Source organism: Sorex araneus, chromosome 2 (assembly GCF_027595985.1).
Source record: "Sorex araneus isolate mSorAra2 chromosome 2, mSorAra2.pri, whole genome shotgun sequence".
NCBI lineage: Eukaryota > Metazoa > Chordata > Mammalia > Eulipotyphla > Soricidae > Sorex > Sorex araneus.
The window spans coordinates 243,023,972-243,042,368 of record NC_073303.1 but is presented as its reverse complement, the minus strand read 5'-3'; the positions used below and the strand labels follow the sequence as shown (position 1 = coordinate 243,042,368).

The window sequence follows — 18,397 nt, the reverse complement described above, 5'->3', positions numbered from 1 at the left end:
GCGGAAGTGACGTCATAGATCGCTGGGCACTCCCTACCTTGGTCTAGTGATTCTTCAGCGCCTCTGTGCGTCCTAATGATCAGCGGACTCTGGGCCTGTGAATGAAGAATAAGTGCCGGGGGACGGTGGCATGCAAGCAGGGGCATTGAAGGCGACTTTTTGACTCGTGACTGCGAGGACTCGCTGGCGAGAGCCACGACCCCCCGCGATCGCCCTTTGTGCTCGCCCAGCCGCTGCTCGCCGGGGACTGGGGGCGCTTTGCAGGTAGCGGCTCGCGCTGCGAACGTCTGCAGGGGAAACTGGGATGTTTCTTGCGGAGAAAGAGCTTTTTCTGCCTAGTCTCCAGTTGCTACGCCCCCCTTTCCTCCGTCTCTCAGTGCCCTGCTGATCCCGGGATACTGGGGTGAGTCTTGGCCGGGGGTGGGGTGAGGGAGGGAGTAGTTGCTAAGGAGCCCACTGCAGGAGTTTGCAAAAGTGCTTAGTTTTACGGCTTTGAGGCCACACGCGGTGGTGTACAGGGCTTTACTCCTGACTCTGATTCAGGGGTCACTTCTGGCAGAGTTTGGGGAACCCTCTGCAGTGCCTCATATGGAACTTGGGTCTCATTATACTATCTTTTCCCGCCCTCGGACAATACTTATTTTTTTGCTTTAAGGGTCACACCCAGCAATGCATAGGGGTTACTCCTGGCGGTGCTCAGGGGACCCTATGGGATGCTGAGAATCGAACCCGGTTGGTCGCGTGCAAGGCAAACGCCCTACCCGCTGTGCTATCGCTCCAGCCCCCAGAAAATACTTTTATCAATACTTTTATGCATACACTATTTTTAGCCATAATCACCAGTGGGAGGGTGTGTGATGTGTGTGTGCGCATTGTGTTTTGTGGGGGGAGTATGCCATAATAGGAAGCTTTGACTTTTTTTTTTCTTTTTGGGTCACACCCTGCGAGGCACAGGGGTTACTCCTGGCTCAGCACTCAGGAATTACTCCTGGCGGTGCTTGGGGGACCATATGGGATGCTGGGAATGGGACCCGGGTCTGCCGTGTGCAAGGCAAATGCCCTACCCGCTGTGCTATCGCTCCAGCCCCAAGCTTTGACATTTTTATGGGGCTACAGTCTCTTGCCTTGGACATGGCAGCTCATGGCTCCATTCACAGATCACACATACTTCCTGAACCTTTCTTTGAGTTATTCCTGAATCCAGCTCTGGCAAAAGCCCTCCCCGCCCCCACCTTAATGTGTGTGTGTGTGTGTGTGTGTGTGTGTGTGTGTGTGTGTGAGAGAGAGAGAGAGAGAGAGAGAGAGAGAGCGAGAGAGCGCTGCTTTGATTTCAAAATAGGGTGCAAGGATTATATGGTGAAATATGGAGTATTTCTGTGCTTATTATCCTCATGCATTTCAGTGTTGCCCCATTTCTATATTTCCCGACTTTCTTGATTGTTTCCAGAATAGAGGTTGATGCCTCTCTGGAAAGTTCCAGAAGTGGTGGGGGTACTGTCCGTGTGTGGGAAGCTTTGCCTGCTCATGGACAAGCAGCCCCCAGACCTGAGTGTAGGAATGGCCATGGCTATTCCAAAAGACTTAAAATTTTTGTTTGTTTATTTGTTTTTGGGTTACAAACAGCAGTGCTCAGTGGTCACTCCTGGCTCTGCACTCAGGAATTATTCCTGGCGGTGCTTGAGGGACCCTATAGGATGCTGGGGATTGAACCCAGGTTGACTTGTGAACCCGGGTTTGACTTGTGCAAGGCAAGTGCCCTCCCCACTGTACTGTCTCTCCAACTCCCCCAAAACCTCTTTACAGAAACAGGCTGTTGAGGCCGGACAGCGGGCAGGTGGTGTGTCTTGCATGTTGCTAACTTAAATTCAGTTCTTGGCACCCCACAGAGTGGCTCCTCTGAGCCTTGCCAGGAGTGATCCTGTGGGCAGAGCCAGGAGTAAGGCCTGACGAGAGCCAGGTGTGGCCTCCTTGGGGGGGGGGGGGAGTCTTTTTTCCCCTTTGTAGAAAAATAATGTGTAGGTGTGAATTTGAACTTAGAATATCTTATTCCCCCACCAACTGTTCTCCAGTTGCTTTAGGGACCTCTGAGTAGACGAACTATATAGTTCACAATTTTGTGGTTGTCAGGCGTTCAGCTTCCAGGACCCCTCCACATTGAATTTTGCTGGGTCCTGCCCTTCCTCAGCCTTATATCAGAGGGTCATTTCTTTTCTTTTTTTTTCTTTTTGGGTCACATCTGGCAATGCACAGGGGTTACTCCTGGCTCTGCACTCAGGAATCATCCCTGGCGGTGCTCAGGGGACCCTATGGGATGCTGGGAATCGAACCCAGGTTGGCCGCGTGCAAGGCAAACTCCCTACCCGCTGTGCTATTGCTCCAGCCCCCAGAGGGTCATTTCTGGGCCAGATTTTATTTGATTTATTTTGACTTTTTGGGTCACATCCAGCGATGTTCATGGGTTACTCCTGGCTCTGCACTCAGGAATTACTCCTGGTGGTACTCAGGGGACCCTATGGGATGCCAAGCATTGAACCCGGGTCAGCCGCGTGCAAGGCAGATGCACTCCCCCTTGTACTGTCATCCTATTCCTAGAGGGTCTTTTCTGAACCCGACTTTATTATTTATTTATTTATTTTGTGTTTTTGGTCACACCCGAGCTGGGGGTTACTCACGGCTCTGCACTCAGGAATTGTTCCTGGCAGTGCTCGGGGGGACCCTATGGGATGCTGGGGATCGAGCCTGGGTCGGCCGAGTGCAGGGCAAATGACCTACCCGCTGTGCTATTTCTCCAGCCCCATGAGCCCGATTTTAAAGGACAGATTTTGTCTTTTTTTTTTTTTTTTTGCTTTTTAGGTCACACCTGGTGATGCACAGGGGTTACTCTTGGCTCTGCACTCAGAAATTACCCCTGGCGGTGCTCAGGGGACCATATGGGATGCTGGGAATCGAACCTGGGTTGGCTGCGTGCAAGGCAAACACCCTACCCGCTGTGCTAACGCTCCAGCCCTGTTTTTTTTTTTTTTTTTTTTTTTTAAATTTTTGTCCTAAGTAAAAACAGTGACCTTGTCACTGGGGAATGGAGGGAATTGATTTCAGTTCAAAGTCAAGCCCCCCATTTTATGGTGTGGGCCACACCCAAGATGCTTAAGACTTATCTTCTAGCTCTGCTCTCAGAGATCAGTCCTGGCAGGGCTCAGGGGACCCTATGGGATGCCGGGATCGATCCCAGGTTGGCCTCGCCCTCCCCGCTGTCCTGTCCCTCCAGCCCCATCAAGGCCTTTCTCTCCACTAGGAACCCCGTAATGACTCAGTGGAACAGCTTCTGCCTCCCCTGCCTGAATCTCTGGACTTCATCCCCGCCCGGCATAAAACAAAACAAAATCATGGCTGACGGAGATAACAGCAGGTAGGATGCTGGCCTGGGATGCAGGAGTGTGACCACTTCCCCCCTACAGGAATCCTGGCCACATTCCAACATGCTGTTGCAATTTTTTAATTATATATACAGATATGTGTGTTTTTTTTCTTTTTTATTCTTCTGGTTTTGGGGCCACACACGCAGGTGCTCAGGGATGACTCTTGGCTCTGTGCTCAGGGTATTATATGGGATGCTGGGGATCCAATTGGGGTTGGCTGAAAGGGCCTTACCCCTGGATTATTTCTCTGGTCCCTGTCAATATGTGTGTGTGTATATATGGATACATATATTTTACTTATTTATTTATTTGCTTTTTGGGTCACACCCAGCCATGCACAGGGGTTGCTCCTAGCTCATGCACTCAGGACTTACTCCTGGCGGTGCTCGGGGGACCATATGGGATGCTGGGAATTGAACCTGGGTCGGCCACATGCAAGCCTTATCCGCTGTGCTATTGCTCCAGCCCTACATATATTTTAATGTTATATTCTGAACAGGAAAAAAAATGTTGCTAGTGAAAGACTTCTGAACATCTAGTCCCTGAAAATGCCTTTGGCATGAAATTCGTTGTGAAGTGGACTCCTCTCCACAGTGCTCAGAAAGGTGCGTTTCTCAGGGGACACAGTGGGAGATATTGAGAGGCTCTGTTTGGCTTAAAATTTGGGGGGGTTTTGGGTTTTTTTTGGGTGGGGGTTGACTTCTTTTGGGTCATACCCGGCAGTGCTTAGGTCTTCCTCCTGGCTCTGCACTCAGGAATCATTGCTGGCAGTGCTCAGGAAACCCTATGTGATGCCGGGAATTCAACCCAAATTGATCAAGTGCAAGGCAAACGCCCTTCCCACTGTACTATTGCCTGGGCCTTTGGCTTAAGGTTTTGAAAAGTTTTTTTTTTTTTGAGGTGGGGTTGGGGGTCGGTAGAGGGCACACCTGTCAATGCTCAGGGGTTTTTCCTGGCTCTGTGCTCAGGAATTACTTCTAGAGGTGCTTGGGGGATCCTATGGTGTGTCAGGGATCAAATAAAAGTTGTGTGTGTGTACGCTCGGCTTGAAGGCAGGGACTTCCAGTTAGGCCTTTGTGTGTGTGTGTGTGTGTGTGCATATTATGTTCATCTCTGGGCACTGAAGCCTTTTTCTTTCCCTCCAGGTCTTCTTCTTAACAGACTGTTGCAACATATGTTGCAGTAAGGTTTGGTTAGACAGTCTGAGGCATTTAAGGTATGCACGCGCAAGAAATATGTTTTCTGGGAGGATCACATCACTGTCTCCGGAGTTTTTTGTGCTGTGGCTTGCCGGAGAGCAGCCTGTTCAGCCCCCTTTTATTAACTAGGTTGATGTTTTAACCAATGATATTGAGCCATATAGGCAGAATATGCTAGATTAACTTGGTCAATGGAAACAGTATCAAAGTCAGTTACACAGAAGTATAGTCAGTTAAAGTAACAGTAACAGAAAACCGATGTTTACATCCAAGCCTAGCTAGGCCTGAGATTATGGGATGTTGTACACCAACAACAGACCTTTTTGCCCTTCATAGGAAATGAAAGCGGCTAAGAGAATGGTGACACCCACGGTGACAGATAGTCCTGAGGTAAGAACAAGGGGTGGGATTCTGCAGTGACGAAGCCCTGTTCCTAGACCTGCCGGTCCTTCCAGTTAGGTCCTTTTTCAGAGTCTGTTTGGATGGGGCACACCTGTCGGTGCTCAGGTTTTACCTGACTATGTCGGGGGAGCTTACCTACCAGTCTTGGGGGACCCTATCCAATGCCCAGGACTTTTGTTTAGGCAGTGGTGCATAACTGGTGATGCTCAGGGCTGACTCCTGGCTCTGCACTCAGGGATCACTCCTGACAGTGCTTGGGGACCCTATGGGGTACCAGGGATCGAACCCGGGTCAGCCATGTACAAGGAAAGAGCCCTTCCCACTGTCCTCAGGTTCCCTTCGAGTGATTTCTGGGGCCTGTCAGCCAGAGTTACTGTGGAGAGAAGGACATTGAGGCTGGTTCCTCCCGAGGGGAGAGGCCTCTAGGCCTTTGGTGCTCCCGTCCTCACAGCCCCAGGAATGGGGTCGACACGGGCCCTGAATTCTGCCGCCCTATGTGTCCTGACTCAGGGCACGCTGACCTTCCCTGACGTGGCCGTGAGCTTCACCCCGGAAGAGTGGATGTGTCTGGATGCCTCTCAGCGGAAGCTCTACAGGGACGTGATGCTGGAGACCTACCGGCACCTACGGGCCGTGGGTGAGAGCCACTGGGGCCAACGCCCGGCCTGGGATGAACCCAACGTGGGCTCCCGGGGGCCCGGCCAGGGCCGCCTGCGAGGTTGGCAGACCAGGACAGGCATCTCCGTCTGTACTTGCCAGTTGTCATCCCAGATTTTGTAGGGAGGAGCACAGGCCTAAGACGTAGGATTCCCCGGGTTCTGTTCCCAGCACTGTGTGTTACCGTGATTTCTGCTGGGAGTGACCCCCAGATGCTCCACTGAGTCACCTCTGAGCATCCATGGGTGTTATTTCCTCAAATACAACAAGTGTTATTTAGTCTTGTATTTACTTACTTTGGGTTTTAGGGGCCATACCTGGCGGAGCTCAGGACTGGCTCTCGGCTCTGTGCTCAGGGAATCACTTTTTTTTTTGCTTTTTGGGTCACACAGCGATGCTCAGGGGTTACTCCTGGCTCATGCACTCAGAAATTACTCCTGGCAGTGCTGGGGGAACCATCTCGGATGCCAGGGATCGAACCTGGATCTGCTGTGTGCAAGCTGTACTATCACTCCAGCCCCGCAGTGATCACTTCTGGCAGGGCTAAAGGGCCCCTCTGGGATGCTGGGATTGAACCCAGGTCATTCGCTTGCAAGGCACGCGCCCTCCCCACTGTACTATAGCTCCAGCCCCCATCAATGTGATATTTTCTTTCTTTTTTTTTTTTCGGTTTTGGGGCCACACTTGGCGGTGTTCGGGGCTTACTCTTTGGCTCTGTGCTCAGGGATCACTCCTGGTAGGCTCGGGGGACCCTGTGGGGTACCGGGGATCGAACCCAGGTCAGCCGCATGCAAGGCAATTGCCCTCCCCACTCTCCATATTGCTCTGGCTCCCATCTTTGTGATTTTCAACAGTATCTGTCTGTCAATTGTTCTGTGTTAGCAGGTTCTTCTCGACTTAAACCTCCACTCATCTTTTGGCTGGAGCGAGGAGACCTGAGGACCATGGGGAGTGGAGGCGTTAAGGGTGAGTGTGAAGCCGGGAGATACTTCAGAGGCCCGGAGCTTTGCAGGGTCCCCTGGGCTCTGCTGGGAGCAACCCAGAGCAGTCGACCATGGATCTGCTTTTGTGCATCTCTTGGTGTTGCCCCCAATCAGCATGAGAATCAGTGGTTTTACAACAGCACTGGTGGATGCAGTGCTGGGGATCAAATCCTGGTCAGCAGGGATCACATCCGGTCGGCAGGGAATTAAATCTGGGTCAGCCAAGGATCAAATCTGGGTCAGCTGTGTGCAAGGCAAGTGCTCCGGCTCTGATGGGTGATTTTAGACCTATCACATTTATGATCACTGTCAGTGTATCACTGTCATCCTGTTCATCATATCACTGTTCATCAGTTTACTTGAGCGGGCCCCAGTAACATCTCCATTCGTCCCAGCCCTGAGATTTTAGCAGCCTCTCCTTACTCATCTTTCCCAATGATTGGAGGCTCTTTCAGGGTCAGGGGAATGAGACCTGTTATTGTTACTGTTTTTGGCATATTGAATACGCCACGGGGAGCTTGCCAGGCTCTGCCGTGCAGGCAGGATACTCTAGGTAGTTTGCTGGGCTCTCTGAGAGGCATATATATATATATATATATATATATATGTGTATATATATATACATATATATATATATATATATATATATATATATATATATACTCCCTCTGTGATTTTATGGAAAATGGGTAGGGAGTGGTGGTCCAGGAATATGTCCACTCATGCAAGAGGCTCGGCCCGAGCATGTGGAAAGTGGCTGCTGGGGCTGGGTCCCTTGGGGCAGGGAGGGCTCTCACCCACCCCCTCTGGGGCACCCTGAGTGGAAACAGCCTCTGGTGTGGAGTCTGTTGGCATGGTTATGCCTCAATTTATGCTCCCTTTGGGGAGAAGCAGCCGTGAGTTCTGGAGGATGGCCGATGAGATTATCTGGAGATGGCAAGAGGGGGCTTATGGGTGTGACCCCTGGGTGGCTAGAGACTCATTATTATTATTGTTATTATTATTATTGTTGTTGTTATTATTATATTATTATTATTATTATTTGATTTTTGGGTCACACCCAGCAATGCTCAGGGTTTACTTCTGGCTCTGCACTCAGGAATTACTCCTGGAGGTGCCTGGGGGACCAACTGGGATGCCAGGGATTGAACCAGGGTCGGCCATGTGCAAGGCAAATGCCCTACCCTCTGTACTATCACTCTGACCCCTATGATCTTTTTTCTTTCTTTCTTTTTTTCTTTTTGGGTCACACCTGGTGATGCACAGGGGTTACTCCTGGCTCTGCACTCAGGAATTACTTCTGGCTCTGCACTCAGGAATTACTTCTGGTGGTGCTCAGGGGACCATATGGGATGCTGGGAATTGAACCCGGGTTGGCCGCGTGCAAGGCAAATGCCCTACCCCCTGTGCTATGGCTCCAGCCCCCCTGGAGCCATATCAATACGATCATTATTGATAAAGAATTGAGTACTATTATTATGCTTTTTTTTTGGTGGAGGTGGGAAATACCTGGTGAAACTCAGGGATTACTCCTGGATTTGCATTCAGGGATCATTCCTAGTAGATCTTACAGACCCTCTGGGGTGCCAGGGATCAAACCTGGATTGACCTTGAGCAAGGCAAACGCTCTCCCCGCTAAACTAACACGCCTGCCCTCCTGTTTATACATTTCTTTGAAAATAATAAAGTTAATATTGTGTTGTTGTTTTTTTTCTCTTCTGGGCAATGCTCAGGAATTACTCCTGACTGCACCTAGCAATCAAAGTTGAATCAAGACTGGCAGACCCTTGCAATAGCACAGCGGGTAGGGCGTTTGCCTTGCATGTGGCCGACCCAGGTTCGATTCCCAGCATCTCATATGGTCTCCTGAGCACCGCCAGGGGTAATTCCTGAGTGCAGATCCGGGAGTAACCCCTGTGCATTGCCAGGTGTGACCCAAAAAGCAAAAAAAGAAAAAAAAGACTGGCAGGCCCGGGGGACCCTATGAGATGCCAGGGATTGAATGTAGGTTGGCCACATGCAAGGCAAGTGCCCTCAGCACTGTAGTATCTCTGATATGTCAATTTATTTTTAGTTACTTGATCTGCATTTCTTTCTATTGGGCGAGTGCATGTAGTTTCATTTGAAGGAAGGAATTAGTGGGCATCAATGTCACCGGCCTCACCTAGCCCTGCCCCTAAACTGGTAGCTGAAACTGAGTACCAAAGGCCATTGCATTGAATCAGGGACAAAAAGAAAATGTGTCGAAAAAAGGAAGAGAGAGAGAGAGAGAGAGAGAGAGTAAGGATCAATTTCAGTGAGTGTGTGTATATATATTTGTATGTTTTTATAAAACATTTCAATTTTTCTGTGTATGATATTATATCCAGCTGGAGTGGTAGCACAGCGGGTAGGGAATTTGCCTAGCATGCGACCAACCCGGGTTTGATTCTTCTGTCCCTCCCAGAGAGCCCGGCAAGCTACTGAGAGCATCCTGCCCTCACAGCAGAGCCTGGCAAGCTCCCCGTGGCGTGTCCAATATGCCAAAAACAGTAACAACAACAAGTCTCACAATAGAGACATTACTGGTGCCCGCTTGAGCAAATCGATGAGCAGCGGGATGACAGTGATACAATTATACGGTGATCTATATTTCATTCTGTTCACACTGCAATACATTTTGTGTTTCCTTTTAGAATGGGAACCTCAACTTCAAGAATTGGCCTTTAGGCCATTTCAGTTTGGAAAGGCAGTATCCGGTCGGTTGGAAAAGGTAAGGTCATAGGTTTGCAAAGAGTCATGCCTGCTTCTTCACAATGACAATGTTGATATTTCCTTTAGCTAGACTCTAGGGACCTGGAGAGATAGAATATTCTCAAGACTGTGCCCTTACATGCGCCACCACCCATGTGGTCCCTGGCACCACCAATGGTCCCCACCACAGAATTGGGAATGACCCCTCGGCATAGCTGGGTTCCCCTTGCCCCACCCCAAATAAAAAGAAAAAGGAATATAAACACAAATAGTAATGATATAAGTTAATTGATTCATCTCAGAACAGAATATTCCTCTGGCAAGATTTTTTTGGTTTGCTTTGGGGCCACACCGGCAATACTCAGGGGTTACTCCTGGCTCTGCACTCAGGTATTACTCCTGGTGGTGCTTGGGGGACTAGATGGGCTGCCAAGGATCAAACCTGAGTCAGCCACATGCAAGACAAGAGTCCTATGTGCTTTACTATTTCTCTGGCCCCTCTGGCAAGATACGTTTTTATATGGAGCTGGAAAGATCATATAAAGGCACAGAGGGTGGGATGCTTGCCTTGCATGCAGCTGACCTAGGTTTGATTCCTGGTACCCCATTGGGTCCCCTGAGCCCCACCAGGAGTGATCTCTGAATGCAGGTACAGGAGTACCACACCCTGAACACTCCTGGGTGTGGCCCCCCGAACAAACAAGGTATTTTCTCTATGAAAAAGGCTTTTCCCCTTTCATTTTATTCATTTGCATTTTGTTCTGTTCACGTTTGGAATGGATTGGAGTGATAGCACAGCAGGTAGGGCATTTGCCTGGCACGAGGCTGACCTGGGTTCGATTCCTCCATCCCTCTTGGAGAGCCCAGCAAGCTACTGAGAGCATTGCGTCTGCATGGCAGAGCCTGGTAAGCTACCCATGGCGTATTCAATATGCCAAAAACAGTAACAACAAGTCTCACAATGGAGACATTACTGCTGCCCGCACGAGCAAATCGGTGAACAAAGGGAGGATAATGCTGCAGAGCTACATGTTTGGAATATATTTTGTGTCAGGAATCAAAACCAGGCTCTCAACCCGCTGCCATATCACTGAGCTATGTTCTGGCTCCAAAATTGGGGAAATTTTAAATGAGCACAAATATTGTGCTTCAGAATTCTTAGAGACTTATTTATAGATCCATGAAGGGGCACGGGTGTAAGGGGGGGATTTTTTCCCCCCCTATTGGCCACACTGGGCAGTGCTCAGGAACTACTGCTGGTTGTGCTGGGGGAATTTTATGAGATGCCAAGGATCAAACTGAGGCTGGCCACGTGCCAAACAAGCGCCCCATCTGCTATACTATCACTCTGGTCCCTTAGACATAACTCTTGGCCTAGCTTCTGAATCTTTACTTTTTTAATTTTCTTTTTTTTTTGCTTTTTGGGTCATACCCAGCGATGCACAGAGGTCACTCCTGGCTCTGCACTCAGGAATTTCTCCTGGTGGTGCTCAGGGACCATATGGGATGCTGGGATTCAAACCCGGGTTGGCCGCGTGCAAGGCAAACGCCCTACCCGCTGTGCTATTGCTCCAGCCCCTAATTTTTTAATTTTAATTGTTTTGCTTTTTGGGTCACACCGGCAAAGCACAGGAGTTACTCCTGGCTCTGCGCTCAGGAATTACTGCTGGCGGTGCTCAGGGGATCATATGAGATGCTGGGAATCGAACCTGGGTCGGCTGCATGCAAGGCAAACACCCTACCCACTGTGCTATTGCTCCAGCTCCTTATTTTTTATTTTTTTAAAAAAGTTTTTAATGAATCACCATGAGATGCAGGAAAAAGATTTCCTTCCTTTTAGGGGGTCACGGGGTGTGCAAGGAACAAAGAAAACCTAAGGATTAGAAATCGGGGCCTGAGTGATAGTACAGTGGGTAGGGTGTTTGTCTTGCACGCAGCCAACCTGGGTTCGATTTCCAGCATCCCATAGGGTCCCCTGAGCATCACCAGGAGTAATTCCTAAATGCAGAGGCAGTAGTAACTCCTGAGCATTGCCGGGTGTGACCCAAAAAGCAAAAAAAAAAAAAAAAAAAAAAAAGATTAGAAATCACCCCATGTTCTTCTGCTGTTTCTGTGTTGCAGGGGGTGGTGCCAGTGTGTAGATAACCACAATCATTCTCTGTTCTTCAGCAGGGAGGCGGGCGGCGTGGGTGGAACGTGCAGGACCGTGAAGAGTGTGAGGAAGATGTCTTCCAGGAACATTCTGGACTTTCTGCCCCTGGGGATATTCAGACTGGTGGGATCTCGCCGGACGATAAGCCAAAAGAAAGCCGCTGTCTTTCCCTGAAGGCGGCTGCCGGGAAGGCCGTTGGGCAGTCTGGGACCCTTCCCCCCTCAAAATCCCCTGCCCGCAGGACCCCCCTCGATGGCCATCATACACATGTCCCCTTGGCCAGTCATGGTCACAAGCGCGTGCAGGAAGGCGCCAGAGGCTTTCTGTGGACCCGGCACCCGGGCGTTTCCCCACACCCCCCAAACGGCAGAAAGAACCCCCACGAGTGCCAGCAGTGCGGAAAAGCGTTCAGTCAGGCGTGGAGCCTGACGACACACATGCGGATCCACACGGGGGAGAGGCCGTACGCGTGTAAAGAGTGCGGGAAGGCCTTCACGCAGTCCTCGGGCCTGAGCCAGCACATGAAGATCCACACGGGCGAGAAGCCCTACACCTGCGACACGTGCGGCAAAGCCTACTCGTACCTGTCAGACCTGACGAAGCACTTCCGCATCCACACCGTGGAGAGGCCGTACGTGTGCGGGGCGTGCGGGAAGGCCTTCGCCCAGTTCTCCGGCCTCAGCCTCCACCGGCGCATCCACACCGGGGAGCGGCCGTTCGTGTGCAAGGAGTGCGGGAAGGCGTTCACGCAGTCGTCCAACCTCACCACGCACATGCGCATCCACACGGGAGCCAAGCCCTACGCGTGCCGGGAGTGCGGGAAGGGCTTCACCCAGTCCTCACATCTCATCATCCACATGAAGTACCACGCGGGGGAGAAGCCGTTCCAGTGCGACAAGTGCCGGAAGGCTTTCATCCAGTCCTCCGGCCTGCGGAAACACATGCGCATCCACACGGGAGAGAAGCCCTACGCGTGCAAGGAGTGCGGGAAGGCCTTCACCCAGTCCTCCGTCCTGACGCTGCATATGAAGATTCACACCGGGGAGAAGCCCTACGCCTGTAAGAAATGCGGGAAGGCCTTCACCTATTCTTCCGTTCTGACCGTCCACATGAGGATCCACACAGGAGAGAAGCCCTACGCGTGTAAGGAGTGCGGGAAGGTCTTCACGCAGTCTTCCGGCCTCACCGTCCATAAGAAAATTCACACCGGCAAGAAACCATAGAAGGATCATCGTCCAGGGGCTCGAGAGCCATCCCATGGCGGGGACGGTGCCTGCCTTGGTGGCAGCTGGCCAGCTTCCATCCCGGGCATCCCAGATGGTCTCTGAGCACCAACAAGAGTGATTGCTAAGTATGGAACCAGGAATGAGCCAGGTGTGCCCCCCCCCCCAAAACCAGAGAAGAAGAATAAATAAAAAAAAAATGTCCCAATGCCTGTCCTTCAACTCATTACTTTAGAATGAGTTGAGATTGGTGACGACTTTGGAATGTTTCATGTATATGAAGCCAAACATTTTGAATGCAGGTTGAGTCATGTGGCGGAGGAATCTGATGAATATTGGGCACCGCAGACCACTCCGTGGCTGAATTCAGGCTTTGCATGGACACTTGATCCCTGGAACCATATGGTACCCCAGTCCACCACCGCGTGCTACCCCAGGTGCTAACTGCATCTCCCACCCTCAGAGGATGGGATATGCATCACTCAGTTCATAGTATGCTCTTACAGTTTGTGACTTGGAGAGAAGAAAGGGGTGTCGGGTCCCTTCATTCTCCCCCCTCCCCGCCTTTCTGCATCAAGAAAAAACCCACCTTCTAGAACCTTCTAAAGAAGTTCTCCAAAGGACAGTTGGAAAGAGCCCAAGTGGAAGGCGTGGAAGGAGAACGCTAGATCAGGGCTGTCCCGATAATCGGGAACTAGCAAGTTCGTTCCGCCCCAGATGTGGACTCCAGATGTAGTGGGATATGAGGAAGCAATGAACATCCCTCTTGTGCCCGTTGAAAAATGACCCTTCGGAGAGTCAGAAACCATGCAGGGGAGAGAACCCCCCAGTGTGAGACAAGTGGAAAATAGTCAGGCGGGTTGGCAGGCGGGTGGGGGGGGGGCGGAGGAACATCAGTGGAGCTGGGCGCACTCCACACAGCATTCAGGGCGCTCAGACAGATTCAGAGTTGGGGCTCCTGCATGTTTAGCACAGACTTGCCTTCTGAGCTCTGTCCTGTTCAGGGACTGGGGCGATAGGACAGTGGGGAAGGCGTTTGTCTTGCACACGGATAACCCAGGTTCGGTTCCCGGCATCCCATAGTGTCCCCTTTCTACTGCCAGGAGCAGTTCTGGAGTACAGAGCCAGGAGTAACCTCTGAGCATCATCAGGTGTGGTCCAAAAACAAAAGAGTTGAACTCTGTTCTGCCCAATGACTATATATACACAGACACACACACATATATTTAATTCACTGCAATTTTCTAGTGGGAGAAAACTAAGTCATATTTAGGTCCGGAGAAATAGTCCAGTGGGCTAGAGAGTCTGAGTCTGATTCTAATTCAATCCTTGGCACTGAGTATAGTCCCTTGAGCCCCGTCAGGAGTGACTCTTGAGTTAGGAGAAAGTGCTGAGCACAAATGGTGTGGTTCCAACCCTCCCTCATCACCAATGTATAGTTTTTGTTTTCCTTTTCTTTTTGGGTCATGCTCAGCGATGCTCAGAGGTTACTCCTGGCTCTCCACTCAGGAATTACTCTTGGAAGTGCTCGGGGGACTATATGGGATACCAGGAACCAAACCCAGGTTGGCCGTGTGCAAGGCAAACCGCCCTCCCCTGCTGTGCTCTCACTCTGGCCACACTGATAATTAGTTTCATCACAAATGTATGCCCTTGAGGCTGGAGTAATAGCACAGTGGGTAGGGCGTTTGCCTTGCACGCAGTCAACCTGAGTTTGATTCCCAGCATCCCATATGGTCCCCTGAGAACGTCAGGGGTAATTCCTAAGTGCAGAGCCAGGAGTAAGTCCTGTGCATCTCCAGGTGTGACCCAAGAAAGAAAAAAAAAATCAAATGTATACCCTTATTCCTGCCTGGAACGTCTCTGTTCATTATGTGTCAGTGTAAGAGACGAATAACTTTTTCTTGGGGGGGGGCAAGAAAATTGGTATTTGGGCCACATCCACAAATGCTCAGGGGTTACTAATGGCTTTGTACTCAGGAATTACTCCTGGTAGTGCTAGGGGGAACATATGGGATGCCAGGGATCGAACCCAGGTCAGCTGCGTGAAGGACAAACATTCAACAGACGTTCCCCACTGTACTATTGCTGCAGCCCCAAGGGTCCAATAACTTTTAAGATCATAGGCGTTGTGTTCATAAGGAAAATGTCCTGAGGAGTTCAGATTTCCTAGTTAGTGTCCACTGGCAGGGAAGCTGCTGGTGGGGGCGGGGGAAGCCTTTATTATGGTGTATGTTTCAGAGATTGAACTTTACTTAGTTCTAGTGTTGGCAGGATTACCAGTTGTCCATGCTATCATTTCCAGTCTTTTAGGGTTTCCTATTCACATAGTGTGATTTGGGCTCAGGAAAACCTTGGTAGCCTGTATAAAGGATGCTTTGCCCCTTTTCTCTTCAATATTTTGCCACTTCTGTCTTCCATGGGCTTTGAATTGTGAATCCTCAATGTGTTTGGCTGTATCCTGCTTTTTTTTTTTTTCCTTTTTGGGTCACACCTGGCGATGCACAGGAGTTACTCTTGGCTCTGCACTCAGGAATCACCCCGGCGGTGTTCAGGGGACCATATGGGATGCTGGGAATCGAACCTGGGTCGGCCGCATGCAAGGCAAATGCCCTACCCGCTGTGCTATTGCTCCAGCCCCTGTATCCTGCTTCTTGACTCTTGAAAGAATCTCAGGATTCACTTCCCACATAACAAAGGGACTTAATTTATGGTTTGGTTTGGCAGTCATTCCCAGAGACGCTCAGGCCCTGGCAGTGCACGGGGACCATATGTGATGCAGGGAATCAAATCTGTTCAGCCACGTGCAAGACAAACATCCTCCCCACTGCACTATTTTTCCAACTCCTTGATTTCTTCCCCTGCCCTCTTTTTTGGGTTTTTGAACCACACCTCAAGATCGTGCTCAGGGCTCACTCTGTTTTTTTTTTTTTTTTTTTTTTTTTTTACTTTTGGGGTCACATCTGGCAGTGCTCAGGGCTTACTCCTGGATCTGCACTCAGGAATCACTCCTGGAAGTGCTCAGGGGACCCTGTCGGATGCCCGGGATTGAACTTGGGTCAGCTGTTGGCCCTACTTACTCTACTATTGCTCTGGCCCCTCAGAGCTTACTCTTAGCTCTATACTCAGGGATCACTCTTGGTGGTGCTCAGGGGACCCTATGGGGTGCCTGGGATCAAACCCAGGTCAGCTGTATGCAAGGCAGTTGCCCAATGTGCTATATAATCGCCAGTCTCCACCACTCCTGACTTTTTTTCTATTCTTTGTTGAAAAAACACCAGTGGATCTAGTTCCTTGACCTGCTCCCCCTTGCCACGTTGGAACTGTGACCCATTTCCAACTTTCCCTTAGCCCTCTGTCTCTGATGAGCTGAGCAGTTATTTTGCATTTTGGGGGCCACATCTGGTGATGCTCAGGGGTTACTCCTGGCAGTGCGTGGAGTGCTGCGAGTCCAGATGCAAGGCAAACGCCCTCCCCGTTGTACTATTGCTCAGGCCGCCTTATTTTGGGGCTTTAGTCCCACACCTGGTGGTGTTTAGAGGATCACTGCTGTTGGTGCTCAGGGAAACAGTGTCAAAGGCTGATCCCAGCCTCCTAGGAAAGCACGGGACTCAGTCCCCTGAATCATCCCTCTGACCCATTTACAGCCTAGGCTCTACACAAGGGCTCCCGAGCACAGAAGCAGGAGTTATCCCTGAGCTCTGCCAGATGTGACCTCAAGGACGAAACGGGATAATCCTGGGATAGCTGGCAAGACGCTGGAATTTAAAAAATGACAACGGGGTCAGCTGACCCGGGTTCGATCTCCCGCGCCTCATAGGATCGATCATGTGAGCCCTCTCAGGAGTGATCCCTGAGCACAGCCCATTACCACACTCATTGTGTCTAATCACGAATGAGCCAGTCTCAGAAAAAAAAAAAAAAAAAAGACACTGCACCTTCCTTCCCCAGAAGGTAAAGCAGTGCTTGGGGCTTTTAAGTCAGCCCATGGGGAACAGAAATGACGTAGAGGCTCCTAGCTGTGGGCGGGACAATAGTGCAGGTGGGCCCAGGTTTGATTTTTTTTGGTTCTCATTCTACCATTTCTCTGCACGGGAGGAATTAGGGAAGAAAGGGGGCATTGAAGGGCTCTTTGAGCTCAGGACTGGGTGGGGGTTCTCAAAAGCAAACCTTTAAGGTCTCTGGATCGTGAGTGGTGGGAAGGGGACAGCGTGGGATAGTTTCCTCCATGTGTTCGGGGTTCAAGTCTCCAAGGTGAGCTTAGTAATATTCCTGCAGAGCAAGCGTTTCTGCAGCAGCTGAGTCCCGTGACTCTCCATTCCTCTCTGACCTCCCATCCCCAGATGTTGGGGTGAGGGGCCCGGAGTCACCGGACAGAGGTGAGGACGCTTGCCTTGCACGAGGCCAGCCTGGGTTCCATCCCTGACACTGCACAGGGCCACCGAACTCAAAAGAGGTTTGTGGACAGAGCCCAGGTGTACCATGAGTTAGACCTGAGTTAAATCCAGCATCCGTTGTCGGCTGTGGCCCTGTAACCCTGAGCACCATCTAGTGTGGCCCCGACAAAATAATAGTATTTCTTTCTTCTTCCTTTTTTTGCTTCTTTTTGGGTCACACCTAGCGGAGCTCAAGGTTTACTCCTGGCTGTGCACTCAAGAATTACTCCTGCTTGTGTGTGTGTGTGTGGGGGGCGCTATTGTAATGCTGAGGATTGAACCCCGGTTGGGCAGCATGCAAGGCAAATGCCCTACCCACTGTGCTATCCCTCTGGCCCCCACCCTGGTATTTTTTTTTTTTTGCGGGGTGGTACTCATAGTCCACACAGGGCAGTGCTCCAGGGGCCTTATGCAGTGCTGGGTTTTGGACCAAGGTCCCTGCCGCTTATTAGGCAAGCACCTTAAGCTTTGTGTTCTCTCTCCAGCCACCAGATTCACCTCTTGGTTTTATTGGGGAGAGCAGCCTCCAGCCGTCCCTAGGGGCCATCTGTTTTTGGGTTATTGAAGCATTTGCACCAGATCCTCTTTTTTGGGGGGGTGGCCACACCTAGTGGTGCTCAGGCTTACTCCCGGCTCTGTGCTGGAGTTCAGGGATGGGTTCAGGGACCCTATGGGGATTGAACCCAGGTTGGGGTGCTTGCAAAGCAAATGCCCTATCTGCGGGACTGTCTCTCTGGCCCCTCGGCATTTGCATCAGACAGTTCAGCTGTCTCCCTGATGCCTACTTTTTATTTTTATTTTTTTAATTTTTTAGTCACGCAAGGCAGTAATCTGGGCTTACTATTGGTTCCATGCTCAGTGATTACTCCGGTGGGTCTCCTGTGGGGCGTTGAGTATCCAGTCGGAGTCAGCTCATGCAAGGCCAAGTGCCCTACCTCTTATACTATCTCCTCAGCTCCTCAACGTTATACATTAGGGGTCAGAGTGATAGTACAGTGAGGAGTGTGTTTGCCTTGCACACGGTCGACTAATTAGGTTCCATCTCCAGCATCCGATCTGGTCCCACAAGCACTTCTGGGAGTCATTCCTGAGTACAGAGCCAGGAGGAACCCCTGAGCATCACAGGGTGTGTCCCCAAAGGCCAAAAAATAAATTAAAATACTACCCATTAAAAGGTATGTGCTGATTGCTTGTCA

General features: G+C 50.6%; 1 protein-coding gene across 7 annotated transcripts; it reads left to right on the top strand.

Moving 5' to 3' along the window:
- The first annotated feature begins 38 nt into the window (after positions 1 to 38).
- Positions 39 to 15,210, top strand: LOC129402587 (zinc finger protein 420-like). Of its 7 annotated transcripts, XM_055129660.1 has the most exons (9): positions 39 to 403; positions 3,293 to 3,406; positions 3,916 to 4,021; positions 4,562 to 4,632; positions 4,952 to 5,005; positions 5,528 to 5,735; positions 6,557 to 6,640; positions 9,333 to 9,409; positions 11,560 to 15,210. In XM_055129660.1, the coding sequence occupies exons 5-9, from the start codon at positions 4,955 to 4,957 to the stop codon at positions 12,763 to 12,765; spliced, it is 1,626 nt and encodes a 541-aa protein (XP_054985635.1). In that variant the 5' UTR covers positions 39 to 403; positions 3,293 to 3,406; positions 3,916 to 4,021; positions 4,562 to 4,632; positions 4,952 to 4,954; the 3' UTR covers positions 12,766 to 15,210. The 7 variants fall into 7 exon arrangements, with proteins under 7 accessions (XP_054985635.1, XP_054985636.1, XP_054985640.1 ...); XM_055129661.1 differs by lacking the exon at positions 4,562 to 4,632; XM_055129665.1 differs by having other exon boundaries at positions 4,562 to 5,005; positions 5,528 to 5,654; positions 6,560 to 6,640.
- Positions 15,211 to 18,397: the final 3,187 nt, after the last annotated feature.

What these genes read in the sequence shown, in the direction of transcription:
- LOC129402587 (XM_055129661.1), top strand. Translation starts at nt 4,955, where the DNA reads ATGAAAGCGGCTAAGAGAATGGTGACACCCACGGTGACAGATAGTCCT. An exon ending in CGGTGACAGATAGTCCTGAG is followed by an intron (nt 5,006 to 5,527) that starts GTAAGAACAAGG and finishes GTCCTGACTCAG; the next exon opens with GGCACGCTGACCTTCCCTGA. An exon ending in GGGGAGTGGAGGCGTTAAGG is followed by an intron (nt 6,641 to 9,332) that starts GTGAGTGTGAAG and finishes GTTTCCTTTTAG; the next exon opens with AATGGGAACCTCAACTTCAA.